Source organism: Opisthorchis viverrini (genome assembly GCF_000715545.1).
Source record: "Opisthorchis viverrini unplaced genomic scaffold opera_v5_30, whole genome shotgun sequence".
NCBI classification, from domain to species: Eukaryota; Metazoa; Platyhelminthes; class Trematoda; order Opisthorchiida; family Opisthorchiidae; genus Opisthorchis; species Opisthorchis viverrini.
The window spans coordinates 2,191,749-2,211,648 of NW_008751686.1; the positions used below are offsets into that span (position 1 = coordinate 2,191,749).

Genomic DNA, 19,900 nt, shown 5'->3' on the forward strand with positions numbered 1-19,900 from the left:
TGTCATGTAGTTCGTGATCAGACTCAAAAGGACTACATAGTCCCCCAGCAGATTGGCTATAGGACGAAGTTCCTTGCAGTTTTCCCAATATGTTCTTGACGGAGGTTCTTTGTGTATTTATCTGGACCCGGTAGACCTCCAGTCTACACCGTTACGTCAACCTGAATATTTGAGTGTTGGTTTCTTATATATAAGGACTGAAAAGATACCCTCCTTCAAATCTTACTGTCACCCACAAATGGACCGACGCTTCCTTGAAATCACTAGTTCCTGCGCTCAGAAAGATGGAATTGGCTGACACTGTCGGTGACTACGTAAACAAACTCGGACGCGATGTGCCTATGTTTCCAACGTCCTCTGACTGCTCCCTGACACATCGCATCATTCTAGCATCTTGGGTAGCTTATGCCAGTGAAGATTCTGAAATGGACGTCGCTTGTCTTCATGACTTAATCCCTTCGTTGTTGGGTACGTTAAAATCTCCCAGGGTGACGAATTTGGAGTGGAGGGCGTCATATAGGATTCCCCTCTTGACGGGACTTCGATTAAACATCACTTTGAGTTCACTTGCCTTGGTACCGAGGTTCATAGGGCAAAAGGGATCATGGCACATCGCCGAGTTTTATTGGGATTCAATAATGCGGGTAATGAGCGCTAGTTGGACAAACACTGCAGCTTCCTAACCTGGGCATTATCCACACGACAGTGGTAGATTCCGGGACGGTGACCACGCTGCACACAATACTCACGATGTGGTCGCTCTCAACGACGGCGAGATGGCTCAGCGGTTAGAGCGCGACTTTGCTGACCAAAAGTTCCGGGGTTCAAACCCGACCTCCGCTTCTCGACTTCCCGTGTCTGGGATTGGGCGACCTGACAGTATGCCAGCCCTCATGCTTCCTTCTGGTAGCATTGCAGTTGGGCATAGAAAGGGTGCTACACCTGAACGATTTTTTCTCAATGTTCAACTAGTATCCCAAGTGGACGATTTAAGGGCCTTGTGCGGTGACAAGTTTCTTACAGACATCCCCAATACATACTCATCAGGGCCCTCCTAACAGATAAAGAGATAACAATACACTTTGCTTTTGACCTATTCAATCCGCTAAAGCCGAATCAACTCTTGTCCCGGGACAAACTTCTCAGGTCTTAGTTCATTTTTTAATTATCCATGTTTCCTGTCTTTTTTCAGTTAGTTCAGTGTAAATATCACACTAGTTAAACGAATTACTCTCCGGTGATGACTTCCAAACCAACGGTAATTGTCCCTGTTGTGACGAGGTTTTTTAGGCTCCAAAGCCATTTGTCTTCCCGGTGATGAAGAAAGCCATTGAAGATCTCTTCACGAAACCCATCATCACTAAGGAGGATGTCGAGGCGTTTCAAGACCGGTACTGGGAACAGTTGGTCCCCAATTTTAGTCAAGCCCTCAAGCTGCTTGATATTCACGGGGTTCCCAGGCATAACATATTGTGGGTACGTTTTATGCAATCCAGTCTCTTAGTTTTCCATATTCAGAGCATCAATGACCGACTTCTGGACGCCATCAAAGCAGGTGTAGAGGCAAAATGTGAAGATCCAGATCAGAGAAAATGTCAGAAGTTGTGGCAAAAGCTTATCAAAACTGGAATGGTTTACATTCATCATCCGTACATGCGTGCACTCATAATGCAGGTATACACAGCCATTAGTGCTGATTGGTTGTATATTCTCAGGTCCTTGGTAAAATGAACGCTATCAAAGAGAGACACGTCAATATGATTGTGGACAATCAATACTTGTATGACGATGCCCCCTTGCCTGTTTTGCGGCATATCTGGGTCGCACACCCACACAAGTGAGCAGATGTCTCCAATATCATGGGAACTTCCGTGCACATAGCATTCGCAACACGTTGTGTTCCGATTAAGACTGAATCTTTCGCCTTTTTCACCCCAGACTGTAAAGCTTTCTGTCTCATGAAGTGAACTACAAGAGTGATGTTTCTTACATACCGGTCAGCAATTCACTAAACGACCCGTAGGTGTGAACCTCCGAGCTGCAGGATTTCCAGTCATCTTGTACCCATAAAACTTGGAGTCAATGAGCGGGTGATTGTACCTGTCCTAAATTTGTGACCGGTGATTTTTTTCTTACCGATGAGGCGACTGCATAACTGGTAAAGTTAATACTAACTTGCGTCATTCATGACACAATGCACGAACTTAGTTTGAACCATCCCGGTTCCATTCCAAGACCTATCCGCATCAGTAAGATGGATCTATTTCATGGAATAGATTTTTTCAGCATATGATGAAATGCCCTAAAGTAAACAACTTTAGTAGATCCCTGGCTTCGGACTGCCTACGAACGAACCCCTACGATTTACCTTTAATTTCATGCTCGATAAACCAAGCCATTGAACGTGCATCCACTTGATCAGGCTAACCTGAACTTACAAACCGACGATTTCCGCTAGCCAAAAAACAAACCAAGCAGTTGAATTGGAATGACTTTAAGTGCTACAAAGTCAATGCTCGAAGACTATCTTAACACTGGATGTTGTGCGATGGAGGTCCTAGAGTGCTACCTTCTGTCCACATTATCATTTCTTTCGGGAAGAGGCCTGACGACTCCACTTTCCATCTTCGTATGTTATATTTTGTCTTCGGAGCCTCTTGCTGTTCTTGTATGCATATCTGGGAGTTTATTCAATCGATTTGGTGGATCATTGACCCACCCATCTGAACAAGCTATCCAGACCGAAAAACTTGAAATTTTTCTGTCGACAGTTAGGTTGCCACTCACATCACACGTGCATTTCTTTACCTTCAACCTCCTGTGGCCACTCAACACACACGAGCTCTGGGCAGACTGGTACCCCGCGACGTGATAGGGCTGTTTGCTGTTACAGGGAGTTTGGTACACCCTGCTGCCTGCAGTTGGTGAATCCCATCTTGGGCGAAACGCATCCTACATGCTGTAATGTAATGTGCCGTAATTGGTTATGCTATCAGGATCGCTTATGGCATTTGTGCCATCATTGGCTCATCCGTGTCACTGCTGACACCCGTCGACATGTATTTGGCCCAAATAACCTACGACAGAGCATTTGCTAGCACCGTCAAAATAATTGAGCATCATTCATTCTCATTAGGGCTGTCACAGTCGATTTGGAGCTTTATTGCGCTTGTGTGTCGGTGTCGGCTTTTGGCACTGACCCTATTTTGGAGTGTTCAAATCTGAGACGGGTTTAGCTACCTGTTAGCACTTGACTTGAGCGTAAGGCACAATGAATAAATTCTATTCGATCTTCCGGGATTTTCACCGCAAATATCATGCTGTAAGGTTTAGTTAGCCTCCACAGGAGTTATTTTGAATGCTGGGAAGTCCGGCGTTACACTGAAAAGCTTAACTTTTTTCATATATGCAGTATGAGCATTCGTCCACAGATACACCAACTTTGTTCCCGCAGAGTTACACTCCCTACGGGTATCCGAGATAGCGTGATCTTAGGGTCCTCTTCACCGTGGCAATCGACTCGCTCCCCGTATGTCTCATTCGGTGTTAACAATCCGGCGCATCTAAACTGTTATTTCAATTTACGGAGGATAAACCGCTTTATACCCAGTTCCGATTTGTTTAATCAATCTGATACCATCTCAATCCTTGTGCTTCCTTCGGGTGGCATAACAGCTAGGCACTGAAAGGGATGTTACAGCTGAACGATTTTTTTAGTTTGTTTTTTATTACGATTGTGCCTGTGCGTCCATTATACGTTCATTAGTAGTTGGTATGAGCCATCATCTCAGGAATCCAGAAAACATAGTGCTTCCCTTTTTCACCGTCCCGGTTCATTCACCGCCACTTATTCCGCGCCTTTTATTGACCAGGTTTCAAGAAGAACTGGACAAGGTCATTGCCAGATTTCAAAACAGTTGGTCTGATGCATTGCTAGATGCTCTGTCCATGGGAATCACCTCAACTGCATCGTCTACCGCTGACCTGTTACCCTTACTTTACTGGCCACCTAAACGCCGTCGCCGGGATACAGCGATTATCCGCATGGTCGAAATGATTGGTGATGGACAAACCCTGTACGATAAGGTGAGTCGATTTGCTCCACATGTCGCACCGAGGCGACGAGACCGCAGGGCGGACAATAATCCCAGTTTAAACCAACTAACTGGGCGCTTGGATGGATAGTTTCTTCCCAGAATGAAATAATCGGATCGATTCCTCTTGCTAACTCCATCTCAGTGTTGTAGTTTACCCTGAGTACTCGATCCTGTAGCTTAGGACAAGTACTCACGTTTTCCCTTCCGCGTTCACCCTCTGACCATGTTGGTCTAGAAGCTGGACTAAGTAGTCGCGTTACTGCTGAGCACAGATACCATTGCTGAAATTTGTTTGAGCAATAAGACGATGATAGGTTAATCGGTGAACGGTCTGCACTGGTTTCTTGATTTTCCCGCAATAACTACACATGATTGCGCGTAACGTGCTGTGGATTGATACGAAACCATCCACTAATATTGAGGCTGACTCTCACCATAGACTTCACTGTCATGGGCTTTGATTCTGCTCGTTTGTTTTTACATTCCCTCCTAGACCGTCACCTTCCTGCGGGATCAGTGTGTCCGTTTGGAACAAGCAGCTTCTAACCTTGCTCTGGGATTCACAAACCGAGAGGCTTCGGCCGAGCCGATAACACCACCTCCCAAACGCCGTCGTCGTTTAGACTCCACTGAAAGCCCAGCAGAAAGAGCCCGGCAAACGGAGACTCCCACATCCGGAATTGTTCCTTTCACACCTCCAGCCTTTTTACCCAACCAACCTGCTGTGGTGTCTACTCTGTTGTCCACAATCCGTTTCGACTTATTGATGAGTCTGAACGAGGCAAAAATCGACAGGCTTTGTGTCCCGGATCGCATACATCAATTTGTTTGGTGCCTTGATGCCTGTGTACGAAATAGGCGAATCGACCAGCGGCACGCCAGTGGTCTAGCCTACCACTTGACGGTTCAGCGTCAACGGGCGAAGAAGATGGATGCTGCTGCTAGTGAGCAATCAGGTGATACTGACGAAGAGTCTGGAAGCCATCATGAATCGTCTTCCAAGGTTGGGTCTGCTCGTTCCAGATCAAGCAAACACAGTGCTGGGACAAGTTCTAAAACCGGTTACAAGAAGTCCTCCTCGGAAGGCCCAGCGAACACAGAAGAAACTGATGGATCAGAAGCAGTGACAGAAAGTCAGCTGCTCGAAATGTATGCTTAGCCAGCTTCAACTGTCCAATCTTCTCATCCATCTTTCATACATGATCCAGTCTTCCCAAGGCATCCGCTCACAGTCGGTTATGGTTGATATACTTAGCTAAAAATCAATGACATCAGTTCCGTCCGGTCACACTGTCACACTTGTCTTTATCTTTCCCCCGAGAAGATTCGTTCTGAAAGGCTAATGGTTTAGTTGTCTCATTTGCTAATTGGTCGTAATGTCATTCTCCAAAGTAAGATGCATTTGGTACTGAATTATGTGTCCAGGTATCCTTGATCTGCAAACACCTATTGCTGAGGTATATTGTGTCATCCCAGCCAGGTTAGGTACGGAGGGGGCTGACGGCAACCAGTAACGATGGCTTCTCTTCGAAGATATCTATTTCGTGGCTTAGCGAGTGAGTACATGCTATGATAAATGACACGAATTTGGCAAGGACACTTCTTAGTGTGAAACATACTTCTCAGTGTTGTGTTGGACATCCCCTCAATCTTTCAGTTAAAGTTTCACTTATTTTGCTTTGGATAGCTTTCACAAATCACCTAAACTCATGATCGATGGCCGGAAGTGAGGTTAGTACACATCTGGATCTCCTGTTGTTTCCGGCACTGCACGCGATAAACTAGTTGTTGGTCTGTGGTGTTGACTTCTGCTTTTGTTGAGTCAATCCACGTTTTGATTTGATTTTCATGTCGACAACGTAAACCGGGAGACCTAAGTTACTTGTTCACGTTCCTCATTCCAGGGATATACATATGGCTTGTCGGGACCCATGGGTCTTGTACACTATTTGCACTTCCCTTATTCGGTACATCCTGAACGGGTTATACGAGAACAAATTGCCCCGAGTAAGTCTTGTCACCGAATATAACTAATCTGCTCCACCCATTTCTTTGCTGATGTCAAATACTAGGTAGCAATATTGTCTTTTATCCTGTAGCTACTCTCATTGCCAGCCTTCGTAATGGCAAATTCGTCAGACAGTTCCTCTCTGTCGTTAACCCCTCGATGAGTGTTCCCGGATCTGTGCCAATTTCCAACACCACTCACACCTCATTTTTGCACAATTTTAGCAAGTGTTCAATGAAACGTTACCGCTCTCTCTCTTGTTCTCCTGAAGGAAATACCTGAAGTTAGTTTGCTGGTGCACTTTCTCATCTTGGGTGTCGGCGACGACTTCACTCAGCACCTGTCTCCTCGCAGACAACCTTGGCAAGGGAAAGACTGCTTTGGGTCAAAGAAAGGCTCTCAGAATACAGATGAGGGATGTGCGATTCCGAAATCTCCTTCGAAGGCGCTTATTGGTCATGTGTTGCCTGCTGTAGCGCAACTTCAAGTACTCACTTGGCGAGCTCAAGTTGCTGAACAAATTATCGCGTCTAGTAGCAATGTTTGGCCAGGAGCTGGTATCAGTTCCTCACTGCTCAGCCCAGGTGGCTCCTCACAGCCTGCTCGCCGTTGCTCCTCGGGTGGTACGACTGAGGCACGTGAGTCTACTCAACCTCCGGCCGCGCTACAGAAGCAAATTACAGGTATGAAGAACTTTTCTGTGTGTGACCCATTATCACAACCTCTCGTTTGTGCGGAGGTTTTGTACTGTATCAGGTACCTCGATATTTAGGTGATACACGGCCAGAAATATCTCTTTTAAATGCCGATCAAGGCTGTTCGTCGATTTCCCGGACATTCTCGATGGTTATGCCGTTAGGTGGATACAACTGACCCAAACCGAGTGACTTTTCACACGAAATCTGTTGCTCCTCGTTGATTAAATCTGTTCTGAATCCTCGGAATAATTTTTCTCTCTTCCAAATATTCAATGAGTATAGTCCACATCTAGTGTGGTCTTTCAGCCCTCTGAGCTCGGATAAACAAGACGCAAATGACTCCTTACGGTAGATTACATGAACATTCGAAACGGATCCTTTATGCTTCGGTTGCGATCAACGTATGAGCTCTATCGGGCAAATCGAAAAATGCATTCACATGTTTTGTATCTTAGATATATTAGTGAGACGTTTATTTATCCAGGGCCAGTTTGCATTTTTCCCTGCAAAGTAATTCCCTAGGAAAGGCTACTACAGGGATAGAGGTTACCTTGCCTTTCCGAAGAATCGCGCGCCCAGCCCATAACTGATGGGGGAATTTACAAGTGGACCACGTAAAATGGAATACCGATAATCCTACCGTACGAAACGTATCATGTCTCTAGATGATGCGTAAAAGACGTAATAGTGCTCCGTTGCTTCGCTAACTAGATTATGTGAATTCGCATCAACCGAGAACACCTTTGGATGGGACTACCATCTCATCTCAGACAGTCTAGCATGTATGCAAGAAAGTGGCTCATCTTCACTCAGGAACCAGACGTTGTATGCGGTAGTTTCCCGTTGAAAAAGATCCTACCGGTTTTCCTTGACAGCCCCGAATCAGTGGAAACTCCCCCTTGAAGTGAGGCCATCCCCAGGAGATGCCAAAACCCTTTTCCTCTTGGTGCTCTTCCTTGAAAGTGTTACGGTGCTCAGTAAGCAGGGCCACTCCCATAGATCTAAGGCTCCAAGGTTCCGTGTAAACTGGTCTTCCCACAGCCTACTCGTTGGGGTTCTGTATGCTCATTTCAAACCCTTTTAAATGGTTTTGTACTATTCTTCGTCATGCATTTTTCCGTTCAGATGCAACCAACTCAACAACTGTAGCAGTCCCAAGCGACTACTTTGCACACCCGATCGGTTACTTGATTTTGCAATATCATACCCTATTCGCACTGGAGCGAAATGAGGTATCTGTATTGCGAGCATTGCTAAAAGCAGCCGCAAACGTGGTACAACAACAGTTACGGGCGACCCGTGCCAACAAAGCATGTGCGGGTAAAATTGGACCTTCTTCCCCGCCTTCTCCGCTTGACCCCGGTACGCCTCAGATACAGTTTCGTTGGCGGCCCGAAGTACTCCAGGTTGGCATTCTTTTCGCATGTCTCTGTTGTTGTTGTTGTGTGCGTGTGTGTGTGTGTGTGTGGAAACTTCAGCTTACATCTGATAGCCTCTTTTGCGACACTTCCACAATAGGCCCTTGTCCTTGGAATCGCCCGACTGCCACACTCCGTTCCGGCTTTTGTTGACGTAAGCCGTGGTATTCATGGATCGTCCAGCACGGGATCTGTTGGCATGGTTGATAATGCCAACCAAATGGAAACCGGCAATAGTAGTTCAGATGCTGCGGATTCGGAGTTGCTAGGCCCTGGTCCTATTTCTGTTGGTGCTGGTGATTCGGGAGCTACTTCGGGTACTGCAGGACAAGTTAGATCCGCTTCTGGCAGCGGGCACGGTGGCCTGCTTTCTGACAGTCGCGTGATTTCATCCAGTACTATGATCACACGTGCTGAGCTCGCTACACTACTGAGAGCCAGCCTCACCTTAGTGGGTGACTTGCAGTTGCTGGCGTTGGCTCAACTGGCTCTGTTGGTTCCAGGTCCTAGTGCCTCTGCATCTGCTTGTTCCAACACCAACGCGTCGTTGCTATCTTCAACAGACACTGGTCCGTTAGAACCTCTATCTCCTGTTATGACTGAGCGTGAACGATTGACGAATACCTTAGCTCGACATTGTACGTCTGTCGCGGTCTCCGATACACCTGTTCCCACTGAAGCTGCTCCGTCGGTAGCGACGACATCTGGTCCGTACAAATCTACCGACCCTCGCGTCTTACAAGCGTTGGATTTCCTGCGAAAGTTAGCTCGACATTGTACGTCTGTCGCGGTCACCGATACACCTGTTCCCACTGAAGCTACTCCATCGGTAGTGACGACATCTGGTCCGTACAAATCTACTGACCCTCGCGTCTTACAGGCGTTGGATTTTCTGCGAAAAGATATCGACCGAAGTCTGGTAAGTCCTTGCCAAATAATCTCTCTCCCTCTGTGAACCATGTTTTCTTTTGAGGCCTAAATCCCTTTGGCTGTATAACATTTATGCAATCCGGGTGTAGGTGCCCAAGTCTCAAGTAGTGTCACAATGAGTTGCCCGTTTTCCTGCTAACTTGAGTTCCAATCTTAGTAAAAACAAGTCAAGTGCTCTTCTTTGACTCCGTGATTTACACTCAAGAACAAGGTCTTGTGGTGGGATCTCCCGTATCCCCGGTTTTGGCAAGTATATTTATGGAAGATTCTGATTAGAAAGCTTCAGCCGGATTCCCATACCCACTCTAGATATTCTGGCGTTATGTAGATGACACCTACGTCGTAATGGAACGAGACAGGATCAGTGAGTTATACAACTATCTGGGCGAACTGAATCCACGCGTTGAATTTAGTTTGGAGATAGAGTCAACCTCGGGTACACCGGCCTTTTTAGACTGCATTAGACATAAGGTCGGGGGAACTAAAGACCATCTGGGGTACACCGGCCTTTTTAGACTGCATTACACATAAGGTCGGGGGAACTAAAGACCACAGTGTACGAAAAGCCAACGGACACTGGCTTTGAACTACTCGTCTGTCCATCCGAAGTCGGTATTCGCTAGTATGGCCTCATCAATGTTTAAGCGTGTAAGGGTCCCCTGCACAGAAGTTGATCGGACAGTGGCCCAAATTGAAGTAAAGTCCAAGCTTCGGAGTGATGGATATCCGACTAATTTGATTAGGCGTCGATTACGAAGGGCGCTGGTACCGGTGGCGAAACCCAGAAGAGAATGGCTTGGAACGGTCCTCATTCCAAATAAACCAGGGACATCGGAGATCATTCGAAGGATTCTAAACACGGCCAACATGAGAATAACTTTCCAGATGGGAAACACTATGCGCTGTGTGCTGGTGCAATTGGAAGATCGCCTCCCAGCAAACAGAACCAAGGACTGTGTTTGTAAAATTAAGCGTAACGACTGCATTAAAGTCTATATAGGACAGACGGCCAGAATCGGAGAGCATAGGAGGCAAATAAACAGGCCACCGAGAAATGCAGATGGACATCGTGCGGTACTGAAAGACTCGGCAATTGCGGAGCATTCACTGGACGTGGGACACAATAGATTTAGAAAATGTTGAGATTTTGAGGTGAGGAGTACGTCACAGAGACTAGTGGCCAAGACTGTAGAAATCGCCAAGCATCTCAGTGTTATAGAGTACAAGGCGTGGAACCGGCAAGCGTATGGAGAACGGTTTTAAATCGGTTTAGCTAACATGTGTTGGTGTGCGGTTATCAGAGGAAGTAGTCATCATCCGAATTCCAGTTAACCTCACCCCGCTCCCACTCCCTTCCCCCCGACTAAATTGTCGCAACACTCACAAGCCCACAAAGACCAATGAACTGTACCAGTATCACCCGCGGTGGCACTTTAAAGTGGAAGATTAAGGAACCAAACCCTATCGAATCTAATTTGGAACTTCCCTAACTAATCAGCGCAAGATTTTGGCAACCACACTAACCGATAGGAGCCCCCAGTTGACACTGGAGACGTCCTACTGATTGGTTCTCCGTTTTGGCAACCACACTAACCGATAGGAGCCCTTAATTGACACTGGAGACAACCTACTGATTGGTTCTCCGTCTGGTCAAGTTGGTGACCTGCTCACTTGGCTTGATGAAGCTTGTGTGCCCAATTAAAAGGTACGGATTGTTTACCAAACCCTTCTGAAACGATGACTTCTCAATCGGTTCCAAACTTTTCCAATTGATTGAAGGTCAAGTACTTGGTTACCTGTTGGTGTGAATACGACTGATCCAACCGCGTTGTTGCGTTCTGTTTGATAGAGCTTACTCTAACTTGGGGAAGACGCAGTATGGACAAAACATAACCTACGGGTGAAATGTGAAAGGTTTAACAACTGGCCTCAGTCTTATTGTTCATGCCGTTTATGTGGTTGGTTTATCAGAGACTCACTCCACCAATGACTAGACATCCCCACCAACATGGTCCATTCGAATAGCCGACAGCACCGCATTATCCACTCGTTTATCCCCAACCTTCAATCAGTTGTTTGCCCCATTTTCCCTCTTCCTTCGGGAACTCTGATTAACTCCCTTTGTCTTCTTGGACTACCGGCTTCCAAATGTTTTGGTGACCCGAAATTCACGGTTGAAAAACTGAACAATGTCAGATGGAACCGGGTGTGCTCGACTACGTTGCTGATATTGTAAGCATGGATTAATACAACAAAGTCACTAAAAACTTCCACATTTGTTCAGGTTTATTCATCTCTATCCGCCTATAATTTGTCTTACGGTCCAGCACACCGTGAATTCCTAATAAACGACTGTCCTCAGCCAATTCTGGTAGCTCGGTCATAGGCAGGAATCCCGTCTTAGTGAGCCAATTGTACAGCTGCACCCCGATTTTTCGTATCTTTATTCACGTTCTCCTGCACGTCCGACATTACCCGCACTTTAGTACATCCATAAGGTGGCAATAGGTTCGTCCGTTTTCCGATTAACCTAATTTCTGTCCCCTTTATGTCTTCTGTAGCCCCGATACGACATAGCAGCCACATATAGTGGTCCGTCCAAAACTGATAAATACCCGTATAGTCTCCGGCAGTTAGGATAATTTGCTTGGCAGCTCAACTCAAACTTTTTATCGTTTCTCTTCTTCAGGTTCCCCCATCTTTGCCCCTTACCCCAACCGGCCTGCCTGGTCCAAAGTCTATCCCTTTTCCCTACAATCAACCAACTCCTTTCAGTGGTTCCGGTTCCAGTGGGTCCTCAACTCGTTTCGCTGGATTTCAAGTTCCTGCTCAGCCGGACTCCGTAACTTGGGCAGGTGCTACACCCCGTAGTCCATCATCGGACAGAAAGGGATCACGATTCCCTCAGTCATCCTTTTCAACCACATCTCGATTCGATTTCAAGAGTTATGGTGTCCCCTCCTCTTCGTTTTATTCATCCTCGTCATCCGTCGGACCACAGCTACCCATGGGCACACCACTCACTAATCCAGGCTTGATGGGTGCCACACCCCATCTGAATAATCTTGCACTCGGGCATGGCATGATGCCACCCACCCCGCGGCGTCCTTCCACACCACCACGAGAGTTCCGTCCCTCCAGTCCTCTGCTTACGAACTCCAGTGTTGGTCAGTCAAGTTCGAGTTTGGGCGCATTCGGTGTATCCGCTCAACAGTTCGGTGCGGAATTCAGCACTTCCTGTCCGTCACCGTCGATTCACAGATCAGCCAACAACGGGAGTACTACCAGTGGGTCCGTTTCTGGCATAGGCTATTCCAGACCAAGGTCACCTTCACCTCCCGACATGTGATCTCATCGATTCTGTTGTGAAACTCAGTCTACACGGTTTCTTGGTGACCTCATCGTTTTCTACTAAGTGGAGCATACACGTTCACTGTCAATCGATCATTTTGATGCACACGTCTCCAGCCGTTCTTATGTTTGATTTGTATTTCTATTACACCGAAAATTCATGCCTTGTCTGTTCATCTTCTGTTGTGGGGAACGGGCTCGCCGCGCATCTTGTCAAGTCATTCTCGTACTATTCAGATGTCCTGAGGGAAAAATGAAGAAGTCGCGATAAAAACCTCAAGGTCAAGTCATAGAAAATCGTCCATCCTGTGAGCAAAACCAGACATCTTACCTTGACCTTAGGACATCTCCAAATGTCCACAAGAACATACCAGCATTCGTGACAATATCGTAAGACTCATATCGTGGAAATACTTCCACTGGAAAATTATAGTTCGCTCATACGACGACTCAGGTTCGACGCATTCCTTTTTGTGACCTTCGGTAGGTGTTCGTACTCATTAATCCGACTAGCGAGGATACCTCAGAAAAGTTTATCACCCACTGGAACCACACAGTAGGCCGTGACCGCTGACTGGTGCTATTGTGAGCTATCTTGGGATTCGCTCTCATAAGTGTGTTACATCCTCATGGTTTACGGTGGCCTAGCAGATGTCTGTGCAGCTCTCGATGTTATACGGTGCGATCAGGAGCCTACGTACATTTCTTCGATAACAAACATGTCAGGTTGTCCCACTAGGGTAAAGTTTGAATCGCCACTGTAGGGCCGTTTAGCTCTAACACTCCTTCGGCGCCTAGCTGCCATGCCACCCGAAGGAAGCACGAGGGCTGGGATACTGCCAGGTTGCCCAAGCCTAGACAGGGGAAGTCGAGAGACAGGTCGAGTTCGAACCACGGACCTTCCGGTCAGTAAATTCGCGCTCTAACCACTTAGTCCATCTCGCCCTGTACGGTCCGTGCTTCAAGTGTCACTAAAAACAAGTGGATATTTTCGAAAAAGTTCCACCCCTACCCAGCATTAAATGCTAGGGTAATGTGCGTGGCTCCTGTATATGTCCGTTTCATTACAGTGGGTCGCGTCCACTTACATACGTGGTTGGAGTTGCTAGACAAATGACCACGGGTAGTGTGCCATATCTGGTTTGATTAGCTTGAGGTCACAAGTGTGGTTATTAAGGGTTTGTGAATGGAGGAATGAGTACACAGCCTCTAGCCAATGATAGATCTTTCACTCATATCTGGTTTGATTAGCTTGAGGTCACAAGTGTGGTTATTAAGGGTTTGTGAATGGAGGAATGAGTACACAGCCTCTAGCCAATGATAGAGGCGTCTTTCACTCTAGTTCCACGGTCACCATGCGCCCCTCTCAAATGGAACTCTGTGTTAAGCCGATACTGTTTCACTTCATAACCCACATTGTTTGTCTTCCAATTCGAAACTCTCAGTCAGTTGGATGAACGCCTGGCCCACTTGGAACTTGATATCAACTCACTGCTTCTGGACTCACCGAATAGCGTTTCCGGTGAACTTGTGTTGTGTATTTGTTGGTCTATTGTGATTAGGTTTCCTTCATCGATGGCGCGCGAAACCACCTTGGGTTAGGCTCTGCATCTGATTGAAAATTTAACTACCCACTACAAACCTTCTATCCTCATAAAACTTAATCTAGGTCACTGAGTTTATTTCATGGCTTGAAAGTGTTGAAGGATCGCAGTGGAGGTTGTTTTCGCGTGTTGCGAATGATGTATTTCTGTCACGGACACCGTGGTGACTTGAGCGCTGTAACTACTGCAAACGCCTTTGGTCATAGGAAAGTTGAATGAATGAGAAAAGTAAATTTCCACATCTGGAATCGGGTTCGAATCTGTAGGTATTTAGCATAGAGTTTCTGTGCGAAAATGAGTGGATACTCTAATGGGAAGACAACAGTGATGATGATGATGATTGTGCTCGTGTTTCGCTCTTGAGTTCGGCCAATTCAGTCGTCCAACTGGCATAGGGCAGCAACGCCCCGATTGATCCAGTGTTGTTCGGGCAGGGCAGTTTTTAGTTGGATGTATTGGACGAAGTTTGTGGAGTGACCGGTTGTTGACAGTACTCCGCGGCGGGCTGATGTCTTGTAGACTGGACATGCGTAAGTTCCTTCCACATTGATATTAGATAGTTTCTCTGGTCTGAGCCAAATCTGGAATGTGCAAAGAGAGTACATCGAGTAATCCCACTGCAGGAACAAAGCTGCATACTGCTCCACGTCGCGTTATATGTAGAATGAAAGCCCGAGATTACAGCAGCAATTCAGTAGTATCTATCCTACCTTCGCATAAGTCGTTATACAATATTAGACCACCCTATATGCACCGCCCTATATATACACAATCCATCCTACCGATTTGGCTGTAGCTTCGTGAATGCGCAGGAGGATGGGGAGATTTATTAGCGCTAACTGAAACTCGTTTTTGTGCATGAAAAGGCACAGATCAGGTCCCACTACCAGTACGATAGCTGATATCCACTGGACGTAAGATACTCGAGTCAAAAGTTTGACGATTGAATGCATGATTAACAATGGTATTGAAGCAATTTATTCGTTTCTCAGAAGAATGACAGTTCGTTTTCAGAGTCTAGGCGAAAGGCATTGCACTTTTCTTTGAAAGTGATTCATTCGCAAACCTCTCCGAAATCCTCCAATCGTATAGTCTGGTTGAGGCCTGTTTGGTGCGATGCACTGTACGAATGAATATATTAGTGAATAATCCTATCACACGACATGGCAGGAGAATAATCTTGCACGTGGACTATGAAGTATTATTTTCTGGTTAACACTTTTCTCTGCTTCATCAATGCCCTCCATTACTCTGAATCAGTATCAATGCGTAAAGCAATCGTGCTTAATTTAAGGTCAATTCCCAGATGCGCGGAATATCAAATATCTTATTAAGGAAATCACAACCGACTTACCACTGGTATCGTATCAAACAAAATCTTCGGCTTTGATTCTGCCAATTGACCCTCTACCGGATCCCAACGGCCTCCTTCCAAAAATAAGCCGGATATAAAGGCTCCATCCTCCGGTTTGGCAAACCCCTCGAATTGTTCCGTTGGTCTTGTCTTGATAAGTGGCATTTGAATCACGCTGACCACCGAGGTACGTCTGGTTGGGGGCGGTCGTGGGATGAATTCAGGCACAGAGGGAGCATTTTCCAAAAGACTGGTATGGTTGAAGTACCGATCGGTCACTGCAAAACTGAAGCCCAGTGTGTCTATTGGAATGGTGTATTTCCTCGCGTAGTTTTGCAACACGCCGGTCAGGAAGGATTGTGTAAAGTAAAACCCGGAAATCCAAAACACTGGAGGCGAGTCGTAAGTGAGCCAGTCGGCGAAGAATTTGAGCCTGTGATGAGAGGCATAGGGCACGTAAGCGAATTTATTCTAATCTCGTCCCTGAAAGGCGATCATACATGATATACAAAGCTAGCCTTTCGTTCATCTTTTGTTGATAAGAGAGCAGTAGAAACTATTTTATATACTATGACCAACACAGATCCCTCTGGTGTTCATCGAAGCCAACACAGCTATTTACCGGTTGCTACTAGGGCCAACCCTCGACTCTGAACGGAAAGAAAGCGTTTGCTGAACAGTTGTCTTCTCGTTAATATCGATAGTGGCAAATTTGGTACCCGGTCTATGTAACCAGCAAAGTGAATTGGCACTACAGATCCTGTTGAAGCAATGCGGAACCGAAAATGGGTCATCGGGTTGTCACAATGACTTTATTGCTAGTGTTAGATGAAATCCGGAAAAACCCATTTGTGGAATGATTCGGAATATGAAGAGCTGAAAAGTGGATATCCCGAATGCTAAGTGAGAAGGAAGTGTCAATCAACAGATTTAGTAATAGCATCTTCAACAGACAGGAATAATGAGGTTCATTTGGCCATCAAACAAGGATATAATACCACAACGCCTCCAAATACACACTTTTGAAACAAGAGACCATCTATGCTACCTAAGCTACCAACGTTCTCCTCTATAGCGGACAAGATAATTGGGGGTAACAGAAAATTGAACAAAAAAAACAAGGTCGGGAAATACACCCATTTGCGAATCAATTTGGTTTTCACAAGAGACTCAGCTGAATCTCTCGTTTGTGATATTCTACAACTGAATGTGCTGCACACAGGCTACCTCATGTTTCAATTGGCACGATATTCGAGATATCGCAATATATTTTCATAAAGGAAAGAATATCATCAAAGAGAGATTCAGTTGAGTCTCTCATGAAAACCAAATTGATTTGCTAATGAGTGTATTTCTCGAAAACGGTCCGATTTGGGTTCTAGTGGAATATAAGGTTGACAGAAACTCGGGGACTGCGCCTACCTGATGAGCCCCAAGAAGAGCGAAATCGGTCGTGGGTTGTCGAAGAGTTTTCAGCAAATTTGTGAGTAGTTTCCTTCATGAAAAAAAAACAAGATATTCATTTGGATTACATATGGGAAACGCGTACCTCCCCAAGCTTCATTCGCTGCACAAATTACGCGGTTTTTACATCTGATGATGATGACGTCGGACGATTAGTCGTACGCCTCCAATGCGTGTTTCCTACCCCACCTCCCTACAGCATCGGCAAGGCATTCTGTTGCAGCTAGAACCACTACGACAAGTACGGGGTTCTCACACCTGATGGTGATGCAGCCTCGACAAAATTTTGTGATGACACCAAGATGCCGAAGTCGTCAAGTTGTATATGGATAGTCGATCAACCAAGTGGGATTTTTGCTGATTAGTGTGAACAAACGACCGTCTTCTTCTAAACTTTTACAGCTTTTTGAACTCTCGGAATTCATCAGTTTCGATCACGTTCACTTGGTTTCTTTGAGTAAGGTGGTTTGTAGACATCCTGAAAGCTTCATGGTCAGGTTGATAGACATTTTTCTGCTGAGTGACCGGTTTACCTCCAAATTTGCAACTCACGGAGGCAGTTTTCAAAGATTGTTCTTGATTCGGCTACCAGATCTATGTGAGTGAGCCAGATAATGAATATCCTCCAGAAAGTCATTCTATCCGTCAATGGCCTCGCGGTACTAACTGGGCTACTGTCCTCGTCATTCCCTCATTTTTCTCTATTCGTGACAAGCTGTTTGGATGCAATCTTTATTCGAAAACCCATGGAATAAATCACTACCAGACTTGACGGAACACACTACTCATAAGGTTATTGAAAAGTCTCCGACAGCCCACGACCAACTTTGCCTTTCTTGGGGCTCATCGGGTAGGTATAGTTTTCGAGTTTTCGTCAAATGAAGATTCTACTTAAGACAAAATTGTGCGAAAATGTCATAAACAAGCGATTCCGCCAGAATGCGCCCACCTAAGGAGTCCGGAGAAGCGGGAAACCGGTCGTTGGGCGTCGAAGAGCTTTCAGCAGCCTTATGAGTAATTTGTCCCGTCAATAAAGTATGCTATGATATCTCGAATATCGTATTAACTGAAATATTAGGCGGCGTTTGTGCAGCATATTCAGCTGAACTATACCATACACTGGAGGTTACGCTGGGATTCAATATCAGACTGTTCGGCTGCTTGGAAGTCGCTCAGCAACGTCTGTCCCAGGCGTCTGCGCTCCGACACACTGTGCTCAGAAGTGCATGTGGCGGTCAGCTCAAAGAGGTCAATCACTGAGCTTACTAGCGTCGAATTGGCGGCTACCTGACTTAGACACTTGACCGCGCGGCTGACCGTACACAGAGCGAGTAAAACTTTGGGGACTGCGAACCTAACATATGTGAGAAACAGTGGTAGAAAGTGATTGATGACAAACCAATCATATTGGAACGAGTGACATATGACATGATCATCCGAATTGGGGAAAATACGCTCCAGCAGGTCAGCCTGAATTCGATTCGTAGCGGTAACAATATTCTGAGTACTATCATACAAACCAGTGAAATGTCAGACCGCGTTCAGCAGCTCGTTTTGGTAACTGATCTACCACAGGCCCCTTTGGAGAAAATTATTCAGTAGATTTTAGTGAGACCTATTCCTTGATGCCGATGTTTTCAAAAAAAAACAATAACTGTGATAGACACGTGTTTTCTGATGGTGAAATGAACTGATTTATATGAAGAATTAGTGATTCATATCCGTGTAAAATGCTGGCAATGTCATATCTCAAGTGCTGTGACTGTGGGAAGGGGAGTGAGAAACATTGATGATGAGAGCTCCAAACTCGCGTTGTCGAGGCTGATGATGACAGTTGAGTTGTCGGCCTCATTGGTTTACTGAAGACCGTTTTTTTTTCAAAACATTGGTGGGAAGAATAGGATATGAGAGGCTACTGTTAGGTGGCTATGTGCATCGGACACAAATCTGATTAACATGAGAAGTCCAGATGAATTGCTCAGATTTGCCTCCGTAAAACAGTTCCTATGCATCGTACAACCAGGTTCCCGTTCTTTTCGACCTCTTCAAATAGTTCCTTCCGTAGGCCCGCGTACCGGGAGCAAGGGAATGTTCTGTTGCCTCATGTCATCTCCCCACGTGACAGCCTCTCGTAAAATCGCATGTTGTAGGCAAAGTTACCACCAGGAAAGTCATCGTCCTTAAACGAGTTTTGGGCCACATGTACCCCGACAAAGTTCGAGCACTGTGCGCAGTCGCCGGTACACTCACTCGGTCCTTTGCTTGGACGCACGTCGCAGACGCGCACACAATAGTGTGAATTACCAGCCCCGTCAAGCTTTCATAGTGTCGCTTCCGCATTGTCCGTGCGTCCGAACCCACACATTTGGGCATTGCCTGTAGCGTTGAGAAAGTTCGTCCAGCTGGTAACACGCGTGCGCAGCCGAATTACATCGAAAAGATGAGCACATTACGTTTGACTTTTTCCCGCGTCCAAGTTTTACCAACCCCGTTTAAAGATATCCGCAAAGCAATTAACTTGACCGTTAGATTAAGAATGGTAGAATGGGCCACACAAATGTTGGACTCTGTGAAAAGTGAAAAACTGAACATGAACCTTAAATGGAGCTCCCAAGGTCTGTCTTTAACAGCGCCGGAACCCTGAACTCCTCGAACAACTCGTTGAGGATGAAATTCGTCAGGCAACCCAATCCACACTGCTGAAACGTAGGCATGTTCACCTCTGCAAACGTGATGATTCAGGTGCGTCCAGCATGCGGCGGTCGAGTCTGAACACAACCTTTTCCGCCACAAGCGGCCTTACCTTTTGTCAGTGGGGCTCTTAGGCCATTCAGATCCAGGGTTTGTGAGTTCAGCGCAGTAACTCGGATGCTGTCACATCTGTGGTCCGCACCGATTGATCTGTAAGCCACTAGTGTAGTTGATAATACATACGTCACCCGAGAAAAGCGTAGCCCACACACCACTACTGAAGCT

The 19,900-nt window shown here is 46.1% G+C and overlaps 2 protein-coding genes across 2 annotated transcripts in view; one reads left to right on the forward strand and one right to left on the reverse strand.

Annotated features, from left to right (window-relative positions):
* Positions 1-1,195: 1,195 nt before the first annotated feature.
* Positions 1,196-12,670, forward strand: T265_02478 (hypothetical protein; the record flags this gene model as incomplete). The annotated part of the gene is made up of 11 exons (XM_009166727.1): positions 1,196-1,258; positions 1,291-1,476; positions 1,519-1,674; positions 1,716-1,837; positions 3,873-4,086; positions 4,591-5,246; positions 6,002-6,104; positions 6,377-6,788; positions 7,929-8,209; positions 8,322-9,140; positions 11,841-12,670. 11 exons carry the CDS (start codon positions 1,241-1,243, stop codon positions 12,498-12,500), a joined length of 3,627 nt encoding a protein of 1,208 aa, XP_009164991.1.
* Positions 12,671-14,101: 1,431 nt separating this feature from the next.
* T265_02480 (hypothetical protein) overlaps positions 14,102-19,900 on the reverse strand; it is a gene marked incomplete at both ends in the record, with an annotated part of 103,559 nt that continues 97,760 nt past the window's right edge. The window contains 2 exons of the mRNA XM_009166729.1: positions 14,102-14,687; positions 15,461-15,893. Of these exons, the coding sequence (XP_009164993.1) occupies positions 14,481-14,687; positions 15,461-15,893 (640 nt within the window). The remainder of the gene's footprint in view (positions 14,688-15,460; positions 15,894-19,900) is intronic.